The sequence below is a fragment of the Larus michahellis genome, chromosome 6 (assembly GCF_964199755.1).
Source record: "Larus michahellis chromosome 6, bLarMic1.1, whole genome shotgun sequence".
Classification (NCBI taxonomy): domain Eukaryota; kingdom Metazoa; phylum Chordata; class Aves; order Charadriiformes; family Laridae; genus Larus; species Larus michahellis.
In genome coordinates, this window is record NC_133901.1 from 37,006,919 (window position 1) to 37,030,494 (window position 23,576).

At 43.1% G+C, this 23,576-nt stretch overlaps 1 protein-coding gene across 8 annotated transcripts in view; it reads right to left on the reverse strand.

Annotated features, from left to right (window-relative positions):
* Positions 1–23,222, reverse strand: part of MACROH2A2 (macroH2A.2 histone) — a 32,185-nt gene extending 8,963 nt beyond the window's left edge. Inside the window, exons 1-7 of one of the 8 annotated variants that reach the window (XR_012587750.1) lie at positions 22,973–23,096; positions 15,474–15,706; positions 7,272–7,378; positions 5,692–5,889; positions 3,914–4,024; positions 1,953–2,209; positions 1,084–1,173 (exon numbers count right to left, since the gene is read on the reverse strand). Coding sequence is in view for 6 of the 8 variants with exons in the window: in XM_074593154.1 (XP_074449255.1) it covers positions 1,084–1,173; positions 2,110–2,209; positions 3,914–4,024; positions 5,692–5,889; positions 7,272–7,378; positions 15,474–15,645 (778 nt within the window). In the remaining 2 variants the exon portion in view is untranslated. Of the gene's footprint in view, positions 1–1,083; positions 1,174–1,952; positions 2,210–3,913; positions 4,025–5,691; positions 5,890–7,271; positions 7,379–15,473; positions 15,707–16,181; positions 17,790–21,890; positions 22,202–22,811 lie in introns of those variants that run through there. The other 7 variants (XR_012587749.1, XM_074593154.1, XM_074593153.1 and 4 more) reach the window with 7 other exon arrangements.
* Positions 23,223–23,576: the final 354 nt, after the last annotated feature.

Below are 23,576 nucleotides of genomic sequence, written 5' to 3' on the forward strand. Positions count from 1 at the left end.
ACAATGCTTGAGAGCGTACATTTTCTTATCTATTAAACTAATATTATCTTCTTTGCTGGGACTGTCTTAATAGCATAGGAAGAGTCTATTTTTTAGTTAGGTAGTGTTGTTGACAGAGAAAATAAGTTTACTTTGACGTTCTGGCATATATTTCTGATTCAACGCAAAAATGAAGCCAAGTATCTTGTACAAAATTTTCCCTGACATCTGAGATTATAAAACTAGGCTATTCATTTAGGAAATTTTAAAAACTAGGCTATTTAAATCATTAATATAATCATTAAATAAACTGGTATTTAAATCAGTTTCTTGTGTATTGAGATACTAAGTCAAATAAAGCACTTGGAAGATACATTGTAACTTCTCTCCATCAGCCCTCCAGCCACCTTCACCCTCTATGAATTGGTTTAATTTGTTGACAAAGGAAGACATCATCTCAACCCCCAAACTATTCACTGCTACAGATGTGTTAAACATTTGAAGGGAGCTCTTCTGTAATTTGTATTTCTATAATGCAGGTGTAGTGCCTGGGAGAAGAGCAGCAGTTGCTCTTCCAAAAAGCATGTCAGTTCTAAAGATTGTATCACATCTTTATTTGTGCTCAAAGTAAGGTAATTGGTTTATACTGTTCATCAAATAGGCATAAAGCAGGACAATTTATAAACTATCACTGTTCTTACACCTCTTATGTTAGACTGAGAGCTGTTTCTCATCCTCACGTAAGGAATGCAGTCGAAAAATAGGACAGGAGACACAGCACAAAGGTGGCAGCACAAGTTTTCCTTAATTTTTGGACTCTTACAGACAGAAATTGCCTAAGTTAAATTAATCAGCCTGGTGTAACTTATGGTGGCACCTAGAAGCTCAAAGACTGTATGTGCACAGCACACAGGTATCCTAGTCTTCTTTCTTATTTTTCCCCTAAGCAGGCTGTCCATATCAGCAACAGCTTCAAAGAAGAAACAGAAACATTTACATCACATAAGCAAAGGCACATACATAATTAAGAACAGATCAGGATGTCCAGAGAAAAGAACATATGAAATGAGCTGTTTCCAAAAGAGAGCATAGTATGCTTTTTACCTTCAGCAACTTCCAAAGGTCCTTGAGATTTGCGAAGCTCTTTCACTGTTTCTAAAAAGTCTTTCCCTCCAGCCTTTTCCAATGCCTTGCCTGCAAGGACAGAGAGCAAAAGGCCTTGGCTTCAAAGTATCAGCATGAAAATACAACTCTACATTATTTAAAAGAACACTGTACACATATTATCTGTTTCCCTCTGTCATCAGCAGCTGAAGTTCACATTTGCCGCTATCTAGCCACCGAGAAAGTTAACTTTTTATTGGTTTTGAAAACTCCTGTATGGTTATTACTGGAAATTACTTTAATATAACTATCTGCAAGAATGCTATCTTACTGTGACTTATGGCTAAAATAGTGAAGAGTGGGATTTTCAGGACTCAGATTTTCAGCCTCCAAAATCAACTCAATATACAAACCCTACTACTTTCCGAAAGAAACACAGCTGGGATGCCAGCGAAGGTCTTGATTACTGACTGTATAAAAAACAATGATCCAAAAGCCTGCTGCAAGATTCTGTGCCTCTCTATGCAACTGACTGAGTAGTTTTTACCTCCCTCTTGCTTCAATTTCCGTATTTGTACACTAGCAGTAATAATATTTCCTTCTTTTACATGAGCAGTATAAGGCTTTGTACATAAGTATTTGTAAAGTATGTAAAATCCTACAATGAGAAGCATAATTACAAGTGTTATTAATATATAATTTTTGTCATGGAATTTGCAGAGGCAAATGTAAAAATAATCCAATAAAGGCTGCAATCATGATTATTTACACCTTTGCTGCTCATGTGCTTCAACAAATCATCTGTGCTTTGATTGTTGTAAGGCATCATTAAAAAAAAAAAAGATAAAGTAGTGATTAGCCTGTTATACCTAGTCAGATCCAGCCTGATTTTCAGAAGTGTTGTAAGTGATATTTTATGGCCTGGGGAAGATTCAGATGAAACAGGATGGGATCTCAGCAGGCAGCTAGGAGACCAGCTACTTTCCAGCTCAAGATCTGTTTTTTCTGCGTGTAGCAGAGCCTCACCTATTTCCTCCTTGAGGTCTATTTCAGCAGTTGTAGGGTGAACAATGCCTTCTACTTTCATGGAGCCAATATGGCTGATGTCACTCTGTGTCAGAGAAAGCTGTAAAATAATAATGAGGGAGTAGAAAAAAAATAAAATAGTAATCTGACTGTAAAATCATTTTCATACCAAAAAACTAAAACGAAAGAAGGCTGGACTCAGTCTTTCAGAGATCAGTAGTTTTACTGTGTTCAATATGTGTGAGTCTGATTTTTAGCCTTTAATTAATTAATTTGTACACCACTTTTCCATCATTTTGTGATATGCCCACAGGTTGGAAGTTTGCTCCAGAGGAAGTTACTGCTAGAAAATTCATGTTCTAGCATCACACTTTGAAGAGAAAAGGCTGATTTTGGAAATGCTTTTGTTTAAAGAGAAAAACACTAAAATTAAGAGGCTTTTTTCCTGTAGAAACACTTCCCCCCAGTAAACTACCGTAGGAGTTCAGAAGAAGGGCTGAACACTATCCTGATCATTTGGCTTCACCAGCCAAATAATTAATTGCCCTTTCAGTTCCTGGCATAAATAAAATAAGGAATGCTTTACCCACCCACCCATGCATCTGGATATAGGAACTGAGCAAAACATGAGGTCTTAAGGTGCCCAAAAAAGGCCGCTCCCCAGATTTCACAGCCTCATCACTTTGAGAAACAACAGAGGACAGAAACCCTAAAAATCATTAAAAAGACTTTACAGTTGCTGAACACGTGCCTAGCATACCTCATTTCTTGCAAGATACACTGTAGTATTTAAGTCTTAACCAGAACGATAAGCACTGCCCAGAGAAGAAAATAAGAAGATGGACAGATTCTGGAGGAACTTAAGACAGGACTGAACTCTAATAAAGTAGATTGAAGTTTCATCTACCCAGGCAGATAGCAGCTTTTCGCAAGCTTTTGGATCTATTATGTGTCTGGCACCACTTTGGCAAGACATAGTATCAGACAGACTGAACTCATAAGTGCTCCTTTATACAACAGGGTACATCATCAGCACAGGGGGCTTACAGAAGCAATTTCAGGAAGGGCACTTTTTCTAGATGACCTTACTATTTGAAATAATAATAATTAAAAAATCTTGACTGTGTCTCCATAGTTAAATCTCTAAGCTCTCCCTCCTGGTGAGTACAGGGGGAAAAAAGAAAAAGTATGGGACCAACTTGGCTGGACTCCAAGGACGTGCGGGTTATTTGGGTAGTACAGTTTTGTAATTCTGGCCAGGCAAGGTGTCACAGTCTGTGCTGAGATGGAGAAGTGGGCATGCCCTGCAGCTCTCGTGACGTACTCAATTTGAACAGTGAGAGAGCAGCACCACACAGCCCACTTTCAGATGGAGCACCCATGCTTCTGGCACAAACAAATATGTGGAAGTTGCTCGGTGATCCTGGGACCCGGCCCAGAAATACTCTTTTATAAATAATAAATAGCCTAGAAGGTTAAACCTGGTTAGACACTATGCCAAGCATAACACAGCCAAGTCCAAACTAAGCAAAACTTTAATGCAGGTTAGGCCAAGAAACGCATCGATATGGCTCTCTGTCGAGAAGAAAGGCTGACCAGCATTATTCTTGGAAATCTTTTACCTGCAGACATACATTTTTAGACCCTATGCCCCACTCATGACTTGAGTGAGTTTTGGCCTTAAATTTGAGACCACTAAGGGAGAACATAGAGAAGATTTTGTACTCGTGTTAGATAAAAAGCATCCTTCTGTTTATGCTAGGCTCCATTGTTGTGATCTCAATCTGTTATAACTTTGCATTACCTTTTGTCCTGGCACAAGGCTCTTGGAGGACAAGATAGTAAAACCATCCCCAGGTCCATCTTCAGATGTTGAATTTGAAGTTCCTTCTTTTTCATTGTCCTTTTGTTTGTTCTATTTGGGGGAAGAAAAAAGCAAGAACTCTCAAAGGGAAAAAAAAAAAAAACAAACACAACATTTACCATTATTCCGTAGTGGATAGACTTCATTAGTTACTACAAATCTCACCTTCTTGGATCAATATATTACTCATAGCCTTTTAATCCTCAAAGATTATGTACCAACAGAGGTCTTCACTGTTTATATAATGCTAAAGCATCAGAGGTTCATCTGAGGCATTACATACATTTGTACTCACATTAAGAGTAGGGGCACCCACATCCATCTGTAGTTTTACTAACAATTAAGGCTACATTTACAAGTGGGTGTGTGCTAGTTTATTTCTGCTGGTAACAGAGCAGAGCTCATACTAAATCAAACTGAGTAACTTAGTAACCCAGTCAAATGCTCCAATACGAAGGAAAAAATATCTTTATAATCCGAAAAAAATCATAAGTCTCAGCTAATAAATCACACATTTGAATCCATATTGACAGGAGCAAGCCATCACTCCTCCATATGAGCAGTCAGAATGACAAAATGAAATAACTAACAGCTGAATCTTGAATGCAAAATCCCCTTGGTAGGACGTGCTCCTTCACACAGCCTAGCTCCAGCAGCAGGTAACCTGTTCATACGAGGGCTGCAGGAGCATGTCTTCACATCTCTCAATATTTAATTTAAGGTATGCCAAGAAGCTAACTCTCTCAAACAAGTCCCAAACTCTGCATGTGCACAATTCAAAGTAAGGTGGTAGCTGAGATCAATACACAGAGGCATCCTCTTAAGCATCCTATTAAGCAACTCTGTTTTCTTTTTAAAAGTTGTTTCTGCATATTCTCAGCTGTGGAAATGTATTAAAGCTTCGAGGCCTCCAGAAAGATGTGCTTAACAAAAGTTTTAAAAGCTTAGGTCCAAGCTTAATATCCTTTAATCTGACCTAATCAAAAATTTAGCAGCGTTTTAAGATGCATGCTCTGGAATGACAAACCAAGAACACTGATCTGGGTCACTGCTCTACCAAATTAAACCATTTTGGATGGTGACAGAGGATGGGCAACCGTAAGGAAAGGTGCATTGGTCACGTTTCTATTCATTTATTCGTCTTGCAATTCTTTTAAAAAACACTAACAGCAGCACACCTAAGAACACATGAAACAAAGAGCTTGTCAAAATGACACTTATGTACCATGTCAGGACAAGTTCTCTGGACAGTTAAAAATCTTTAACAGCAACCTGGTAACTGTACAAGGCTGAAGGCATGACATCTCTCAAGTAGAAAATGTTTTAAAATACAGCTTCTTTTATTTTAAAGGCTAGAGTTCACTGCCGCACAGTTAGTGTGGAGATAAAGAGATTCTATACAGTAATGGAGATAAAGAGATTCTATATAGTTATCAAGAAAGTATTGCAAAGGGTGACATGGAAATCTAAAGTTTCCCTCAAAGCTTTGTAAGTTTTTTTTATAAAAATTCATTTTAAAAAAAAAGTGTCTGCCTTTATTTCTAAAGTTTAGAGAAAAAAAATCCTAGTGTGTCTATTATCAACTCCTACCTCCCATTTCCAGTTGTTACAAACAAACAATGCACAAAGTGCTAATATATTCCTCCTAATAATCTTAGTTGGTTTCGATCCACTCCCTCTCCCACACCTCTGGAATCCCGTATCTGCCTCATGCTTACCTTTTTGGGTGTCCGGGCCTTGGTAGACTTTGCCTTCTTCCCACTCTTTTTGTTCACCATGGATTTCCTTCCCTTCTTCTCAGGAGTAGGTGAAAGGATGGTCTCAGATTTGCCTTTGGCACCACGTTTCTTGGCTAGAAGCTCTGGCTGAATTCTGGGCAGGACACCTCCACTTGCAATAGTCACACCTTTCAGCAGCTGCAAGGAGAAGCAGTGTAAAGGAACACATTACAGATTCGCTTAGTCTGTACTGAAGCTATTTTTGCTGACTACATTACACATTCACAAGTAGAGTCCACACTTCCTAAAGCATTGCACCGTGTCCCTTTATCATAAAACAAAACAAAACTAAAAACTATTAGGGAGGAAAATCCACAATGAAAAGAAACCTGGCAGGTCACAGTGAGGTCAGCCAGCACATCCCGGAGAACTCTATTAGTGTACCGGTCAATTACTTTTCTCTCTTCCAGTGCTGGTCTCTCTGCATGCCTCTCCTTGGTGACTCAGCAGCAGTGAATGAGGGTAAGAGAGGATATTAAGCACCTGCAGGCAACTTAAAAAAATGACTGCACCACAGCCCTGGTCAAAGAAGGACTGGTTGCAGATCCCTTTAGCAGGGAAACAAATTCAATGAAAACAAGTATGAGCCCTGAGAACCTGCTTTGCAGAGGTGAACAACAGGAATGGGCTGTGATATTATGCGGAGGACAAATCTGGCTAACTCATAAGAGACAACGCTGCATCTAATCCCTAGTTTACAGGCCAGTGATCAGTGCCATGGAGCAGGGAATGGGCTGAGAGTGTTAGCTAGCATGCTTTTCCCTCTCTCCTGGCCTCTTTTGACTTTCCAGTCCCCTTGACCGGAAACAGAGCGAGGTGACTTCATGGGCACACATTTTCATTATTTAAAGCAGTCAAATTAAGTGTAGGAATCTTTCGAAGTGTGAATGATGTCATACATCTTCACATGGGACCAACCAAGAAAGATCCTCTGATGCTGACCAAACCTTTCTGGAACCCCTGAATGCTGCAATTCATAGCCCGTGCCATGAGCTCTCTTCTCACTCAACAAATTTAGCAGAAGTGATCCCACAAGTGATCCTCAAAGTCAGAGCACTGCAAATCACATTCCGGGTACTAATGGGACCTGGGCATATGGAGGGAGAGGCACTCCTGGAGACAGCAATAGCAGAGAGTAAGTTAGATCCCTACCCAAGATGGGCTTCACAGCCAGTATAACAGAAAACACACATTTCTACAGCTTTTGGGGAAAGGTCTTCCATATGGCACATTTTAAGTACTGGATGTCCCTGAGGAAAAAATTAAGCATCAAGTTTACCCACTTCAACAGGACTCACAGGCTACGGAAGAAGTAAAAATTTATATCCAGAGGATTTAAAATGAGATATCTCCACCTCCTTTTTTGTTTGCTTTTATTCAAGTGGGCACAATCTTCTTGTCTTCTGCTCTAATAATTGTGTTCTCATTCATGTGTCAAACTGAACGGTTTCTAACCTTCCATGGTAGCAGCTTCTTTATGCCACAGCACGTAACTCTTGCACTGAAATGTAAATGGGTACCTGATTCAGTTCCTCATCATTTGCAACTGCCAGGAGGATGTGTCTGGGGGCAATTCTTCCTTTCTTGTTGTCTCGTGCTGCATTTCCTGCTAATTCTAGAATTTCAGCTGTAAACACATTGAGATAAAAATAAGTAATAAAAATGCAACTCTTGTACACCATACATACACATTTTACATTCCTTCTCAATATCCATTTACCTTTTCAGGAGTGTTTCCCAATTTAAATGGTCTTTGCTACAGAAAAGCAGTAACCAAACCACACTCAATGTATTTGTAAATTTATTTAAAGCCATTTGTCCTTCCTAATTCCCTAAAGGATAGCTAGCAGAAAATAAGCTTGGTTCACATGACTTCTTTTACAAGTCCCAAGTCAGAATTCTCTTTCAAAAAAACAAGAAACGCCTACAAAAATGTACATCAGTAGTCCAAAATTTAGCAGTAACCCTGTAACAATAAAACAGTAAAGCATGCAATGAAACCCCAAACCTAGTACAGGCAGCTCTGACAAAACAGCAAGGATTCTCAGGACCAGGTGAGATGAAGACTGAGGTGCATTTAAAGAAACACTTTGAAAGTCAACAAACTAGCCAGGCGATGCTGCAATGAAAGGGCGTGGAAAATCTGTGAGAAGCTTCATTTCAGAACAAGATATGAAAGGTTTGACATAGAGGCAAGCAGAGACAACGTAAGAGCTTCAATGCATGAACTATTGGTAGAAGGTTCTTTGTACATCTCTGGGAACAGGCGGTCACTTCAAAAGTAGTTTCTCTAAATTTGCAATAACATTTATACTGTGACTAAAATCACTGAGTTTTTTCCAATTGCTAGAGAGGAAACACAGACACGTCTTTCTTAAATAAACTGTAGCAATCCGAATAAATCATTAACTTACACAGTTTGGCCCCTACTGAGAAGTTATTTCTCATGTTAAGAGCTCTACTAAAACACTGAGAAGGAAGGAGAAGGGAATGTTTTGCTCCAAAGAATCATAAAAATCATACTCACACCTTGTTTCACTTTAAAGTATCCACTGTCCCTGCCTTTTGGTTTTTGGTTTTGTCTTTACATCTGTCAGTAATAGGGGTAAGAAAGTTACAGCCCACCGGTGTCCTTTTCTTACTATCTTACTCCTTTTTATCAACTAAATAAAGAACTGTAACTATTATAGAAAGAAAAATCTAGTGGAAATCTACATAATGCTCTATGGCTAAAATCCAAAGGATTTCAACAAGAGGTTTAGTTCATGGGAAAAATAAAAGCTTTTAATTTCACTTGTTTAGAATAACAAAAGTGCATACTTGTCACCCAGTTTTCAGTACTATACAGCACACACACCTAACTGAATGTTGGAGATGTAAAAGCCATTGTTTAGAATAACATGCATGTTCACAGTGAATTTTTTAAGAAACGGCCAGTGTCTGCTGAAAATTTTCACAATTATGCATGCACCACTTTCAAGAAACATTATCAGTGTTGCAAAGACAAGCACTTACATTTTAGAAAACATTATTAGAACTGTGGTTGCGATAACTAGGCCACTGCTACAAGGAAAAAGCACTATGTGATTGGACAATCAGAAATAGTATCACACCACAAATACACTCTGGGCCTACTTTACAAGTTAGGCCAGCAACCTCGGCTCTGGCATGTCCTAACTTTGGAGCGTTTGCCTTGGACTTTAAAGGAGACTGAAAAGAGATCCAGCTATGTTCACCCCTGTGGGGGCTGCAGGGCTGTAAGTTTCAGACTCAATTCCCAGACCTCTGTCAGCAGAGCTAGTGCAGCAGCAGACAACAGGAACAGATTGCCATCCATTGTGCAGACCAGCATAGAGCAAGAAAAGAGACCCAGACTTCTTCAGTGGGTTTTGCAGATGTGTGCTGATAGCAGAGGAAAATTGCATCGGGGGGGGAAGCCATCGCATACTTACCTGCGTGGTAACCGAAGTTCTTTCAGATGTGCCAACAACAGGCACATCCTGCTACCTGTGTGCTCACCCCACTCCCCCAGGTTCTGGGTCCTTTGGCCAGCAGCATCCTGATGGCGCACTCAAATGTCCATTGCCTAATGTCAAGAGCAAAAAACGCAGAACACTCAAACGCCAGCCATCTACCACAGGACACCAGGAAGAAGGGAATCCAAGGCAGAGATGATGTATGTCAGACTGTGGAATACGCATATCACTTAACAAAGGACGCCAATTATTTGCTAGGTAAATAATTGCCTTACTTCCTTCTAATGATTCTTTATATGCATATTTTTCTAATGCTGGAGGCAGGTATTCATAGTCTCAAGAATATGAAACAGCACTTGCAAAACGCAACATCAAATCTGGAGGCTTCAGTTATCACATCCTCTGCTGTTAATAACAGATCCCTAAAGCAACTGCTTTACATTTCAAGTAGAAACATCTTGATAGCTGAGGTTAGCTAAACTCTAAGACGACTAGTCTGAGAATATAGGTCCTACAATAAAGTCCTATACTATAACAAGCTCTTTTGAAATCGGGCATCTTGGTAGCCATTAAATTGGTTTTACTTTACGTGCTTTCAGCAGCAGGCATTAAGAATTAAAGTGAAATCTGAAATAATCTTGCTTCCCTCAAGATTCAAAATACACAAAAATGCCTTCACACTGGAAGCATAACTTCAAATTCAGACATCTTCAGCACAGATGGCTACAAGCAAACTAGCTCATTTAGGTACTCCACAGTTCACCTTGGCCTCAGATAGACATCAAATCCTGGTCAACAGTGTAATGCCCAGAACTGTCCCCTGACTTCACACAACACCTAGTATTTTTAAAGGAGCCTTTTCTCTTGTTTGATAAGCACTTGGGACCAGGGAAGAACACAACTGTCTTCCAACACGACCAGTAGCCAACCTGTGGCCTGAACGGGATTACATCTCATCCTGTGACATGCAGGAAAAAAGAGTTTTGTTCAGCTGATGGATCAATACATTTGGAGTGGCTGGGAACTAAAAGCATCCTAAGCAGGCCTAAGGTATTTGTTCAGCTGGGCTCAGACTCCTTTTGTGAAGTGCTCAGCTGTACTGACAAGAAAGATATGAGAAAACTACTGATAGCAGAATTGGAAAGATTTCAGACAGGTTATCTTGTTTTCCACTTCCCCTTTAGGATAAATTGTGACAGATCCTGTTACACTACTGTGTACAAATCTACAAATAATACCTTTGCTCTGAAAAGATGTATCAGATGATGGAGTCCTTGGCCCTCCATTTGCAAGCAGAATAGTATCTGCTCGATTTGTCTCTTGATGGCAGATGAGTACAACAGCCAGAGGAGTATGACCGTTGATGTCCTTTGAAGGAGGAGGTGTTGCTGGCGTTGTGTTCTGCCCTACCTTAGAGAAGATGGCTTTCCATTGACATCTTCCATGAGTTCCTCTGACCAGCACACCATTTGCATGTCTTCTGCTTCCTAATCGAGAGGCGTCTGTATTCTTGGCCTACATTTCAGGAAAGTGCATTATGGGACACATGCAGTCCGCGTTTGATTTAGATGATGATGACTGTAGTCAGCCCCATGCACACTCAGAGCATAGTCTGGCATGCATCTGTTGCAAAGTCCATAAATCCAATGGGACTGAGGCCAATTTTTCGTGGAGTTTTAACCCTGAAGCCAGTGGAGCCCAACATTGTTCCAACAAACATAACCTTCTGGATAGGAATTAAGCTGCAGTTTTGCAATATGATTTTCAAGCCTAAAATATAAACCAGCATAGATAGATTATTAAAAAAAAAAAAAAAGGCTTAAAATACTGATGAGATCTTCTTCACATTAGCTAATCAGTCAAGGTAAAAGTACCTCCTTCTTGAGATACACTGCGATGATTGCTGGCATTTTAACAATGGGGTTGATAAGTCACAGTGCAGATCTGGTGTTGATAATGGCTGTGGGGTGCAGCCACAATCAGTCTTACATACAAAGGGAAAAAACGGGGATCTAGTATCTCACAACACAGAACACATACCAAAGCCAAAACGCAGCCTGAACCACATGGCAACTGGGAATAAGGATGCTCAAGATATATATGCAACATCTGGATGATGCGAGTTGAGAGGCTTGGTGTTTCAGGGCAACACAAATATAGGCCATTGCACGGCTCACAGGAGAATCACTGGTCCATGCCAGGCCCTGCATGAATGCAATCAGACAGCTCTGGTCCTGTTTGACCCCTTCAGCCTCATCCACCTTGCCCTTATTCCAGCCAGGACTTACCTTCAGACATAGCTCCTTTCCTCAGCAATCCACACCTGAGACTTCTATCTCCATTGCCTTTCCTGAACAGTCTCTTTTTCTCCTGTCTACTATTCTCAGTTGTGGTAGTACTCAGATTTAATATTCCTTTCTAAGTTCCTCATTATCAGCACCCCCTCCATCCAGTCCTAGGCCTATGCCCTATTTTTCCAAATTACTCTCCAGCTCCCTGGCAGGATTTTTGGGCATCCCTTGCCATTTATTTGCCCACTGGTCATCAATTCAGCTCTCCCCACTAACCAGATCCATCCCTAGCTCTGTCCCCAACATCAATATTCTTCTCCCATAACCATCATCTCCCCAAAACGTTATGATCTGTTCCCAGTCTCTGACCAATGTGGAACTGTTCCCAGTCTGCTAATCTGCTTATATGGTTAATTCCAGCCTGCCCTTCCCACCTCACGGACAGTAAGCATGATTAGCCTCTCCTTCAACTCCTTCATGTACTCCCCGCCTTCAGTGCCAGACCTATTGCCACACGCCTCTGTGTGACTTTTGTTGGTTCTGCCTTCACATCGGACAGCTTCCTCTCTGCAGTGCCTGGTACTGCTGAGACCACAGAACAGCCACCTCCCTGCTCTCAGTGCTGTGATCGGGAGCAGCTGGGGACAGCAGTGAGAGGGAAAGTCTGAGCACCTGCAGCCATGGGCTAAAGCATGCTCAGCCACCGTGTGGAGTGGCCCATGCACAATCCTGTCATGCTTCAGAGCTGAGAGGTTGAGGCATGCTCTGCCGTTCTTGGGGTACGACACAGTCTGGGCAGCACTGAGAGCTAAGAGAGGCTGAAGCATGCTCAGTGAGGACCAAGTCTTCGGGGATTTATCTGTTGAAATCAAAGGAGTCTCTGCTGAGCATGAGTAACCTGTTGTTTTTCAAAGTTACAGCTTGGCCAAACAGAGCAGATTTCTCTGAGATGGCAGAGACCACCCTTCCCCTTTAGTAAAGCAACAATTCTCTGCTCAAACACAGAGAAGCACCCAGGTGTTTAGAGTTCTCACAAATGTTTTAACTTAACAAAAAACACAGTTCAACTTGCTTCTCTGAAACAGTTTAAGAACCAGACTCCCTTACGCTCACCCTCCCAGATTTAGCCTGAAGCAGTTCCCCGTATGCAGGCTTTCAGCCTGAATAGCTACCATTTCATAGTTGCAAGTCCATGAAAGAAAACTGGAATTTGTAATAGGAAGTATGAGATAATATTAAGAAATATTGCCAGTTTGATATATAACACCCCATTTGACAACAGCTTTGGAAAACCACATTGTGTTTCTAATAGCGCCCCCAAACCAAAGACTATATTCACACATACATATTGGAATAACTAGATCAGCAGGGTTAGATGTTACAACACTGTTTTTCAATTGAACTATCCACCTTTCTAATCTTTTCAAACAAAACTCTGGATGGAGTGCATAAACTTTCTCTTGGAAAGACCACCATCCACAAGCATTGACAATAAAAGCAATAGGTGTTTGCTCAGAAACGTTACTCCATTCCATTACAATATATACAGGGTTAGGGTGAGAGGGGGTTCCTTCTCTGCTGAACCAAGCAGCTTAAAATAGCATTCCCTTACAATTTATGTGGGCCTCCAGCCCACATCAAGCAATTTTCTCGCCTGATTGACTACACATTCTATTTTTCTAAAACAAAGCGTAGGCCCACACATAATCTGCTCTTACCATGTAAATGATTTCAATTAAACCCCACTTACTAGCCAGAAATAGAGCCAAGATATATACTGTTCTAGTTCAGATAATAGGTAAACAGTGCTGCACTGTATGTTATAAAAAGATGACCATAACTCAGTCTGCGCTACTGAAGTGCTGCATATACTAGGTGTGCTGTTGACAATTTATTACTACACCTTGTAACAATTGCCACAGCTCAGAACAAGAATCTCCAAATGTTTATCCTAGAAACTCCTTTGAACGCTATGGATCCCTGTGGAGTGGTAAAAGAAAAAAAAGTATTCCTCCCCAGGCTGAAGGTCAGCAGAGTCACTATGAACCATGTTATTCAGTTATAAAAGTCAGTGCAGTTTCCAAAACTCATGTAATATGGTTTTCATCTTGCAATACCCAGACATCCAGAAGTTTGTGGATGACTTCTAAGCGATTCACAACAGATGATAAAGTAATGCAAACACACCTTGCTATAGAGAAATTCATATTTATGACATTCCTGAAGAGGCCTGAACCTCCGCTAGAAAACATACAGGGACGTGCCAACAAAAACAAGCCTGAAAAATCACTGTGGTGGAGCAGGAGAGCTATGAAAGCTATGAATCCTGTGCCTCCACCTTTCCCCCTAACTCCCTACAGGCTCTGAAGCATCCCTGCTGAGAAGCGCTCCGTGCTGTAGACAGCTAAACAAACTCTGCCAGTCATGGAATTCCCCGGTACAGCATAACTGCACCAGCTCCACTGAGAGAGAGATTTCTACAGTTACAAGACTTCATTTTTAATGTATGAAACTGGATTATGGAAATACGAGTACACATACGAAGTAAAAAAATCTTCTCCAAAATCCCTTAGAGAACTGATCTCTCTCTATGATTAAATGACCTTAATATAAACATGTTTGTTCTTCCACAGTAAAAAAATAAAATAAAATCAAACAAATGGGACAGATGCTTACCATCTTGGATTTTGTTTCTGCTTTTCAGTGGTGTTTTGTTTTATTTTAAAACCAGCTCCTTTTCTGGACTTACCTCTTGAAGGAGATAGGAGTGAACATAAACGCAACCTTAAAAATTTTGTTTACATTTCTTCCACATAAGCAATACTTTTTCACTCCAACTCCAGAAGTAGCCTCAGAAAAAAAATAAAAGAAATAATCAATTCACATCCTTCAATTAATCAGCACAAATGTGGAAGTCTCTGTAACATGCTATTAGGCATCATCAGAAATTTAATTTTAATAGTGAAATTATCACTATTTCAGATTTTCTCCACACCTTTCAATAGTGCTTTTATTGTCTGGTAACGAGAACAGGCTTCCATATGTAAAAAAGACAGCAATGCTTACATAAAGACTGGCATGCTGTTATATGGACATCCAGGCTCCATGAAAGCTTCTTCCATGCCACTTCGGCAATAAACTGTACTCCTGACACACAACCCACTGAACTAATTCCATCCAGGCTTGTGACTCCTCAGAGATTCTCTAATGCACCTCAGCCTTGATCAGTAACACCCAAGTAACCTGAACCAACATCCTCTCTCCACTAGGCATTGTAACAATTTGCTAAGGCGCTATTTTCCACAATTAAACAAGAAAATGAGTAGATATGATTGTAGGACAGTCTGGAATATTGCAAGACATCACAGTATATTGCAGTATATCATATCACCATGTGACATCTGCCCCTTCCTCTGAGGTCAGCTTCAGAAAGGAAGGGAAAAGAAAACTCGGTGTATGTGGGAAGATTTAAACGGTGAAACAATTTCTACATACACTTAGGCAAACAAAAATGATTTTTAAAAGACAAATGAACAATATCCATATTTCATAACACTTTGACATTGTTCTGCAAGGAGAAATGCAGCCCACGAAGCAGAGTCTGTTGACTTAAAAAGCACAAGAGATGTACAAGTTGCCTTTTTTTTTTTTTTTCTGTTATTCACATCCAGGTGTTTCAAAAGCCTAATTTATATCAATTTTCTCTTGGACAGAAACTACCTATATGTGACTTCTCACTCTGCAAAGCAATAAAAAAACAATCCTTCCAGCTAGTGACCAAGCATGGTGCCTCTAAAGGAGAAAATTTCCATCCTCAGCCTCTTCAAGAAGCAAATTAATCTCCTTAGCAAATTTCAACAAATCTTGCACTTGCAGAGCCTGATTTCCAAAAGTGCTGAACACGTTCGTATCCCATTCCATGGATATCCCTGCCTTCTGTGTGTTCTTGGTTTACCTGCTAGGTACTCTATGACAGCTGCCATGTAAACTGGTGCTCCAACACCTATCCGGTACTTGTATGTTCCTTTCTTTAAGTAGCGCATCATCCTCCCCACAGGGAAAATAACGCCCGCCCTGCTTGAGCGTGAGAGTTTGGACATCTTCTTCTTCCCACTTCGGCCCGACATCTTGCAGCTTTGCGCTTTTCAATTTGCTGGTGATTCTTAACCCCTTGCTCCAATCCAAAAGCTGCAAGAGAAAAGAAATGGGATTGGTGCTCAGCATGTGAGAAACATCTTTATACATTATCTTGTTCTTCCAGAAACAAAAATCCAAACCCATTCTCAATACCTGTAAAAGCTGAGGCATTCAAAGTTGGGTAACTGGAACATTTGCTATAACTTTTCTTTTGACTGCTGCACTGTCAGTGTAGCAGTATTACAGAGAAAGTGGTTTGGAGAATATCAAAAAGAAATTACTAAAAAAATCAAATGTACATTACATTAATCTTAAAAAAACCAAAAACCAATAAACAACAAATCACACCAAGGCAGACATCCGCAGCAAGGAAAATTTCCATGCTGATTGCTAAGCGTACCAAGTTATAAACAGCTCAGAAGAACTGGCATAATGGACAAGCATTAAACAAGCTGAAAAGCAGATATGGGTGCCACCTATAAGTAGAGGAAGTCGTACTGCTTACACAGGAGAAAATAAAACCTACCTACAAACACACCACCTCTTCACAGGTCTTTTAAACAGGGAATTCCATGTGCATGCATGGCTGAAGAGATGCAGGCAAGCAGATATGCTTCAAGCACCAACCCCCTTGCGTTGCACTGGCCTCAGGAACTGAGCCCTGGGGGCCAGCTCACAGGCTTCACTGCTTTCATAATTCTCCCCGGATCACCTTCACAGCAGCTCCTGAGAGCCCCAGAAGCCTTCCTCCATGCAGCTAAGCAGAGGTCTCTAATCCCTCATCTTAAAAGGACTGGCTACCATTTTCTTCTGTCCATCAAGCTCCCTGTAGATGTGTTTTTTCCCTGCTTTAAGAGACAATCTAGTCTATACATAGGAGCAAAGAAAACAAATCTCATTGTCTCCTTTTTTTCCTGGCAACAGTGAGACTGCAGGTAAATGGACAACAAACCCCAAAATCAGCCACTCCACTTCAAAGTGTGCATGTGGTTGTAGTTACACTCCTAGGTCTGACTCTCAGTCAAATAACGGAGAACTTTGAACTCTGTTTACAAAAATTGTTTTTAATTCCATTTTGATAGCTGCCCTGGCGGCCTAATTATGACCCTGGTTACAACAAAATAGATCAAGATTCACTCCTCTGAAGTAAACGAAGAGCATATCTACCATAAATGGTATTTCTGCCAATGAAAGCACAGCTACTTAATTCCCAGTATTTACTCATCTCAACAAAAGAAGGAAACAACGGGACAGAGATAATTTGAAAAATATTATAATGACTTTAGGTGATACTGTCAAATTTTATCACAATCCGCATTTTCAATAGCCTTCAAAAAAAAAAAAAGTTATTTGACATCGCTGCAAGCCCTTGGGATCAATCAACATCCACCTGAGGAGGGCACAGAAATCTGCATTTCGTTCTTATCCTGCTTATTACAAATCAATACAAAGAGGGTCACCTGTCCCATATGAAGCCAGACATTCACAGAAACCAGATCATCCGTAACAGCCAAAGTCAAGGGCCGCTTTCTATAATCACCTAACTTGAATGCTGGTTTCACTTACAATATCAGGGAAATAAAATCACCATAGGGTCTGCAGGGATCTATAAAACCCTGGCATGTCCTTGTCTATCATCCAGATAATTTTTTTCTTTCTGAGTACAATATATTATGTGGGCATGATAACAAAAGTTGGGAAAGATTAAACCAGTAAACCTATCAGACACAGACACCTCAAAACTGATGCTGCCAATCATCCCACTCGGAGTTCCCTGCAAACTGTCAGCCTGGAATCATGAGTAGCAGTAAGAGCTCATAAACTGCTGCTTGCAAGTGTGGATTAAAGGCAATGACCACTTCAGACAGACACAAGTGGAAAAAATTCCCAGGCAATCCATTAATTGCATTGATGCAGGAGTAACCAGTTGTGTAGGACAGGGAACAATTGCTAGGCAGCAGCTCCAGGGACTGGGACCAGCAGGTTACAGTGAGGGAAAAAAAGAGCTGCTGTGAAAAGGCAAACCTTGCATCAAGGTGCATAAGCAAGAGGACAGCCAGCTGAGCCGAGGAGCTATGTCCAACCGCAGATACCACGATTCAGGCATGCAGGGCAACGAGAATCCAGAGAAGGGTGATAAGAATGATCGGATGTCTGGCACAAAACTAAAAAGGAAGGCAAAAAGAAGCGGGGAGGCATGATAATGGTCTTTAGAGACATAAAAGGCTGCTTTGAAGGTGGAAAGAGCAAGTGATCCTCATAAAAGTGAAAGGAAAAGAGTGGGACTCCTACGAAAGCTGTGTAGCAGGGAGGAGAGTGGAGCACTAGACTCAGTCAGATGGGGAGGTGGCAGAATCTTCCCACCAGGACAACTTTAAAATGATTAGAGGATATTTGTCAGAAATGGCACGGGCAGCGTTGGATCTACCTTGGGACAGGAGGCTGGATGAGGTGATCTCTTGAGGTCCCTTCCTTCAGCCCTCTTGCTCAACAAAATTCGCAATTTGTGACAAACCCTTTATAAACTTTCCATTTTATATTATGCTACTGATCAACCTTTATAAAGTGTCCTTTTCAGTTCATGATAACTGACATTCAAATTAATGAATAAACGTAGGCTGGGAATTAGGTTTCTAGCCAGCAGAGGAGCAAAATTCTGGAACAGCCTTCTCTTATGAGTAATATTAGCAACAATAACTCATTTTAAGGTGGAACTTAATCAATGAATGCACTAGGCTACAATCTGATTCCTGCTACACTGGCAGGACAGTTTCATCATCCAAGAGTTCAGTCCTGCACTGAAATCCCTACAGAGAGCCATACTGAAATAGTACACTACAAACAACCATGTATCAAAATCATATTAACCTAACCTCTCATATATTTGCTCCTACAATACCAAATCCCAACTGCGTGTAAATCAATGAAAAATAAAAGCAAATATCATGAGATTACATCCACAAAAAATACTGTCGTTGCACTTGATCTCTCTGAAAGAAAATCAAAACATATTTGTATAACTAAGCACCATGCTCTGGGGCATGCTGTTGAATTATATAAATTTCTGTTTAATTAATCACTTCTGGCTCATTCTTCTGTTGCCTCACTGAACTTTCCGTCCTTGTCTATCCCTTTATTTTTCCCTTCTCTCTCACAGCAAATCTCAGCCATTTTTTCCCCCTGCTGCCAAGGCAACCTTTGGCATCCCAAAATGTTTTTCCAAATGCAGGTAACAGATCAGGTATGCTTGCAGAATTTTGTGAGAGACTAAATACAAAAGAGGTTTCAAAACTCTGCTAACACTGTCTCTCTCTTCTTTGCAACTTACACAGTGGAACAGGGTTTACTGAGGAGTGACATATACAACAGTATGTTCTTATCTTGAATCCTACAGGAGGCAATTTTTGGTAGAAAGCCAAGCTGTGGCATAGTCACATCTGCTCCTCCACATACAACTCCTGTGGACCTGGACAAAGATGTGGTACGTTTGGGTTGGCAACTATCTACGCTGGGCACCTTGGAGGGTAGACAGGCTCCTTGGATGGTTCACAGGCTCAGGTGACTGTCAGTCTTTGGGATTTTGAAGCTCTCTTGCAAAGAAGAGCTATACCTGGTCTGCACGAGGCCCCAGGGCTTCGTGCCCTGCCAGCTCATTCCTCCCACAGGCAGGGATTTGGTTTACCTTGGAGGATGCACATTGGCCCAGTCCTGACACAGTTACATGATGCACTCACCTGAACTGCTCCAAAGCTGCCAAGAACTGAAGAGCTACAAGTTGAGCACTGCTCTCCTAATTGTTCTCTTTGAGCAATACAGCTAAGCGTCAAGGGCTTATCAGTTGAAAAGCACTTCGGTCTACTCACATTAGTTCCCTCACTGCCAACTGACTCATCATCCCCGTGTTTGCCCTTATAAACTACAGTCTCCATGAAAAACCACGGACATGTAATTTATGTGAAGTCCATCCTTGCTAAGTTACTGGAACTGCTTCTATATCTGGCTACCACGACATCATGAGGCTTGGGCAATTTAAAGCAACTAATGTTTCCAGTCCCTTAATTCGTCACGGCACACTCCTACTCTGCCATGACTTCAACATCCTTGTGTTGCTATGGGGGCTTTAGTAGCTACCAGATCTCCCATAGCTCTCTACAACATAATGAAAATAGGGTAGATTGAGCCTTCCTCTGTGAATTAAATCTTCTTCAGAGCACAAAACAACGAGCAGTATTTTCCTTCTGCCTGCAGGCAAAAGAGCTCTACCTCCTCACCTCTCTCAGAAGGGTCCTTCCACTACAGACACTATCACTCTGTTTTCTTCCACCATGGTTATCTGCAGAGGGTGATGACTGCTGTACAAGGACACTGGAACAACACACCACCCTAGGACATTCCTCTCACTGTTGTGCAATTTTCATCCCACACCACAACCCTGAGGTATCAAGGTTTACCAAAGCAACCTCAAAACAACTTTCCAGTCCTTCCTACATATACACTCAGAAGAACAAAATCCCATCATCATCTTTAGGTGGTAAGGACACATATAATTTTTAGAAAAATAAGAATAACCTGCAGGCACCGAAACAGACTGCAACCTCCAAATGAGCCTGAACTTGAAAAGCTGGCCAGGAAGCAGTTTCAGAGATTAACATCTGGCAAGAAAGCACAGATGCACATCAGAAAGTTCAATTTGTTACAAAATGTCTAAGATGCATCAGATTTAAATTTTTCTCTAAGAAAAAAAAAATCACAGAAAACAGTAAAATAAAAGAAAGCTTAGTCTGCACATTGGAGCACCAAAACTGTTGCAATACCAGTAGAGAAAAGTAAATTCTGGTCATTCCTCTTCACATCCCAGATCATACAAAGGACAGAGGCAAGCTAAGATAACAGCTATACCAAATAAGAAAAACACACTAGCAACTAGTTGTCACTAAATATTTGAGCAATGATTAGGTAAATTTCTAGTCAAATTAAAACATCTGGCATTGCTGCTCATCCTTCTGGTCTTTACAGGTGAGTACAATGTCATGTGGCAGACTAAAATGTAGCACAGCATGCCAAGTGCCCTCCCTCAGACAACTAGAGGTTCAGAAGTAGACATCACACTGGGTGCTACACCAGAAGCTCACACGGGCTAAACTGCTTGGGTATAGCTGGTTGCCAACTTTGGTGGCCTGGCTCACAGAACTAACGTCTGAGTCTTTACAAGGCTTTGTGCCAGAACCGTTTCTACCAAATATATTCACCAAAGATGCATTGGACACCATTTGCAGATGGTTCAGTGTGCTTGGCATCTAGGGGTCTTGACTTCCAAATATTGAGAAAACTTGAACTCAGCAGGCAAAGACTGAAACCAAGGTCATGCAGGACTATAAACAGTCCTGCACCTTCCTCATCTCCAACTTAAGGTCTGTTTGAACAGTTAGGAGTCGACAAGCAATTCAAAGAGAATATATCTAGGGGTCAACTTAGACTATGCACTCATATACAAACGCACACCTTGTGAAAATAACTTGGAAGACCTCAAGCAGAAGCTTGTTACTTGAATAAATCAGTAAGGCACAACCAATGCGCAAATGTACTATTCAGCGGGCAACCAGTACATCTCCTAGACTCAAACTATTCCAAAACTATAGACACAGAGTGTGTTCCTACTGAAAGAAGCTTCATGGGCAGACTGAAGCCAGGAAAACCTGGGTGTCCTCGCAGAGGCAGCCTCCCCTCACAAACTGCAGAGGCTGACCCGTGTGGCACAGCACAGCTGACGGGGTAGGCCTCAGTATTGACTCAACCCGAGTCTTCTTAGAATCACAGAATCGTCTAGGCTAGAAGGGACCTTTAAGATCATCCAGTCCAATCGTTAACCAAACACTGCCAAATCCACCACTAAACCACGTCCCTCAGCACCACGTCTACCCATCTTTTAAATACCTCCACGGATGGCGATTCCACCACTTCCCTGGGCAGCCTGTTCCAATGCTTGGCAACACTTTTGGTGAAGAAATTTTTCCTCATATCCAATCTAAACCTCCCCTGGTACAACTTGAGGCCGTTTCCTCTTGTCCTATTGCCTGTTACTTGGAAGAAGAGATCACACACCCCCCCCCACCTGGCTACAACCTCCTTTCGGATAGTTGTAGAAAGTGGTAAGGTCTCCCTTCAGCCTCCTTTTCTCCAGGCTGAACAACCCCAGTTCCTTCAGCCACTCCTCATAACACTTGTTCTCTCTCACCAGCTCCGTTGCCCTTCTCTGGACACGCTCCAGCATATCACTTGACTTTCTTGCAGTGAGGGGCTCAAAACTGAACACAGCACTCGAGGTGCGGCCTCACCAGTGCCGAGTACAGCGGGACGATCACTTCCCTAGCTCTGACGGCCACACTATTCCTGACACAGGCCAGCATAACCTACTTTCGACCTTGCCAAGAGCCGCCGAGCTCCAGCCGCCACCAGGCTCCCAGAAGCCACCTCAGGGCCAGCCGTCCCGGCCCGCCACGCCGTTGCCTGGACACCTCCGCCCCGCCCACAACCCCCTCTCAGCGCGCCCGCCCCGCCCGCTGATTGGCCCCAACGGCAGCCCGGGCTAGGAGGGAGCGCGCTGATTGGCCAAGAGCCGTTGAGCGACGGACAAAGAGGCGTCCGCTGCCTGCGCAGGCGCCCTGAGGGTGCGGTGGCGGGGGGGAAGGAGTGGCTGTTGGCTTTCCCGCGCAAACGCTTCCCCCCCGCCGCCGACACGGAGGCTTTCCCCGGTGGCGGTCGGCACCGGGCGCTCCCCCGGAACGGGAAGTCCCGGAGGGAGGGACGGACGGACGGACGGAGGGAGGGAAAGCGGCGAGCGAGGCCCGCGCGCAGCTCCCCGAGGGGCCGCGCGCCTCCCGTTCTCCCCCCCGCCGCCGCCTCCCCGCCGCTTCCCCCGCCTCGCGCCCCAACCGTCGCCCGCGGCCGTTACTCGCCACAGCCGCCCCACCCCCCGCCCTCTTCCCCTCAGGGCGGCCGGCCGCTGCCCCGGCCATGGCTGGGCCCTCCCGGCGGAGAAAGGCGGCGGCAGGAGGAGGAGGAGGTGGGTCGGGCGGCCGGGAGCGGGGAGAGGGAAGGGAGAGGAGCGGGCCTCGCCGCCGCCGCCCCGGAGCCCCCGCGCCGCCGCTCCCCTCACCTGCCGGTGCCCGCCGCCGCCTCCTTCTTCTCTTCCCGTCCTCTTTTTTTTTTATTTTTTTCTTTTTCTCCCCCTCTTTTCTTCCTCTCCCTCTCCTCCCCCCCTTCCCTTTTTGGCTCCCCCACACGCCCCCCCCTCCCTCCCCCCCCGCCCGCCCGCACCCTTGCTCCGCCTCAGCCGCCGGCTCTCCTCCCGTATTGTATGTTTCAATGGCGATGGCGGCGGCTCCTCTTGAGGCGGGGGTGGGAAGGGGTTTCCTCCCGCTCCGCATACCGCCTCTAGGAGGAGTCACTGCAGCCCGGGCCTGCAACAACCCCCCCTATGGCTGCCGCCCTCCCAGGCACCGCGCCGCTCCTCCTTGCCCAGGCCCCAGGGGTGCTGCCGCCGCCTTCCCACAGGCACCCCCTCCCCGCCTCTTCCATCACTCCCCCCACAGAGCCTCGTGGTGAGAATGGGCTCCCCCGTCTCCAGCCTTTACGAGCTGCCCGGCTTGCAGGAGTCGGAGCATAAAGGGGAAGAAGCCTTTCCGTGATCGCAGGGTGAAGGAGTTGGAGCCGTAGCGGTTTTGAGGCAGTCCCAGCTTGGCCTAATGCTCGAGGATAGGTTTTGAGGTGTCCTCCGCCCAGCCCTACCGGTTTTTTGTTAGGAAGGGAGCCGCCCATCCCTACGTTAGGCAAGGTGACCTGCGCGTTTCGGTACGGTGCATCTAACCGAAATGCTCCAGCGTCCCCAAACTGGCTTAAAAGGGCCGTAACAAAGACCCCT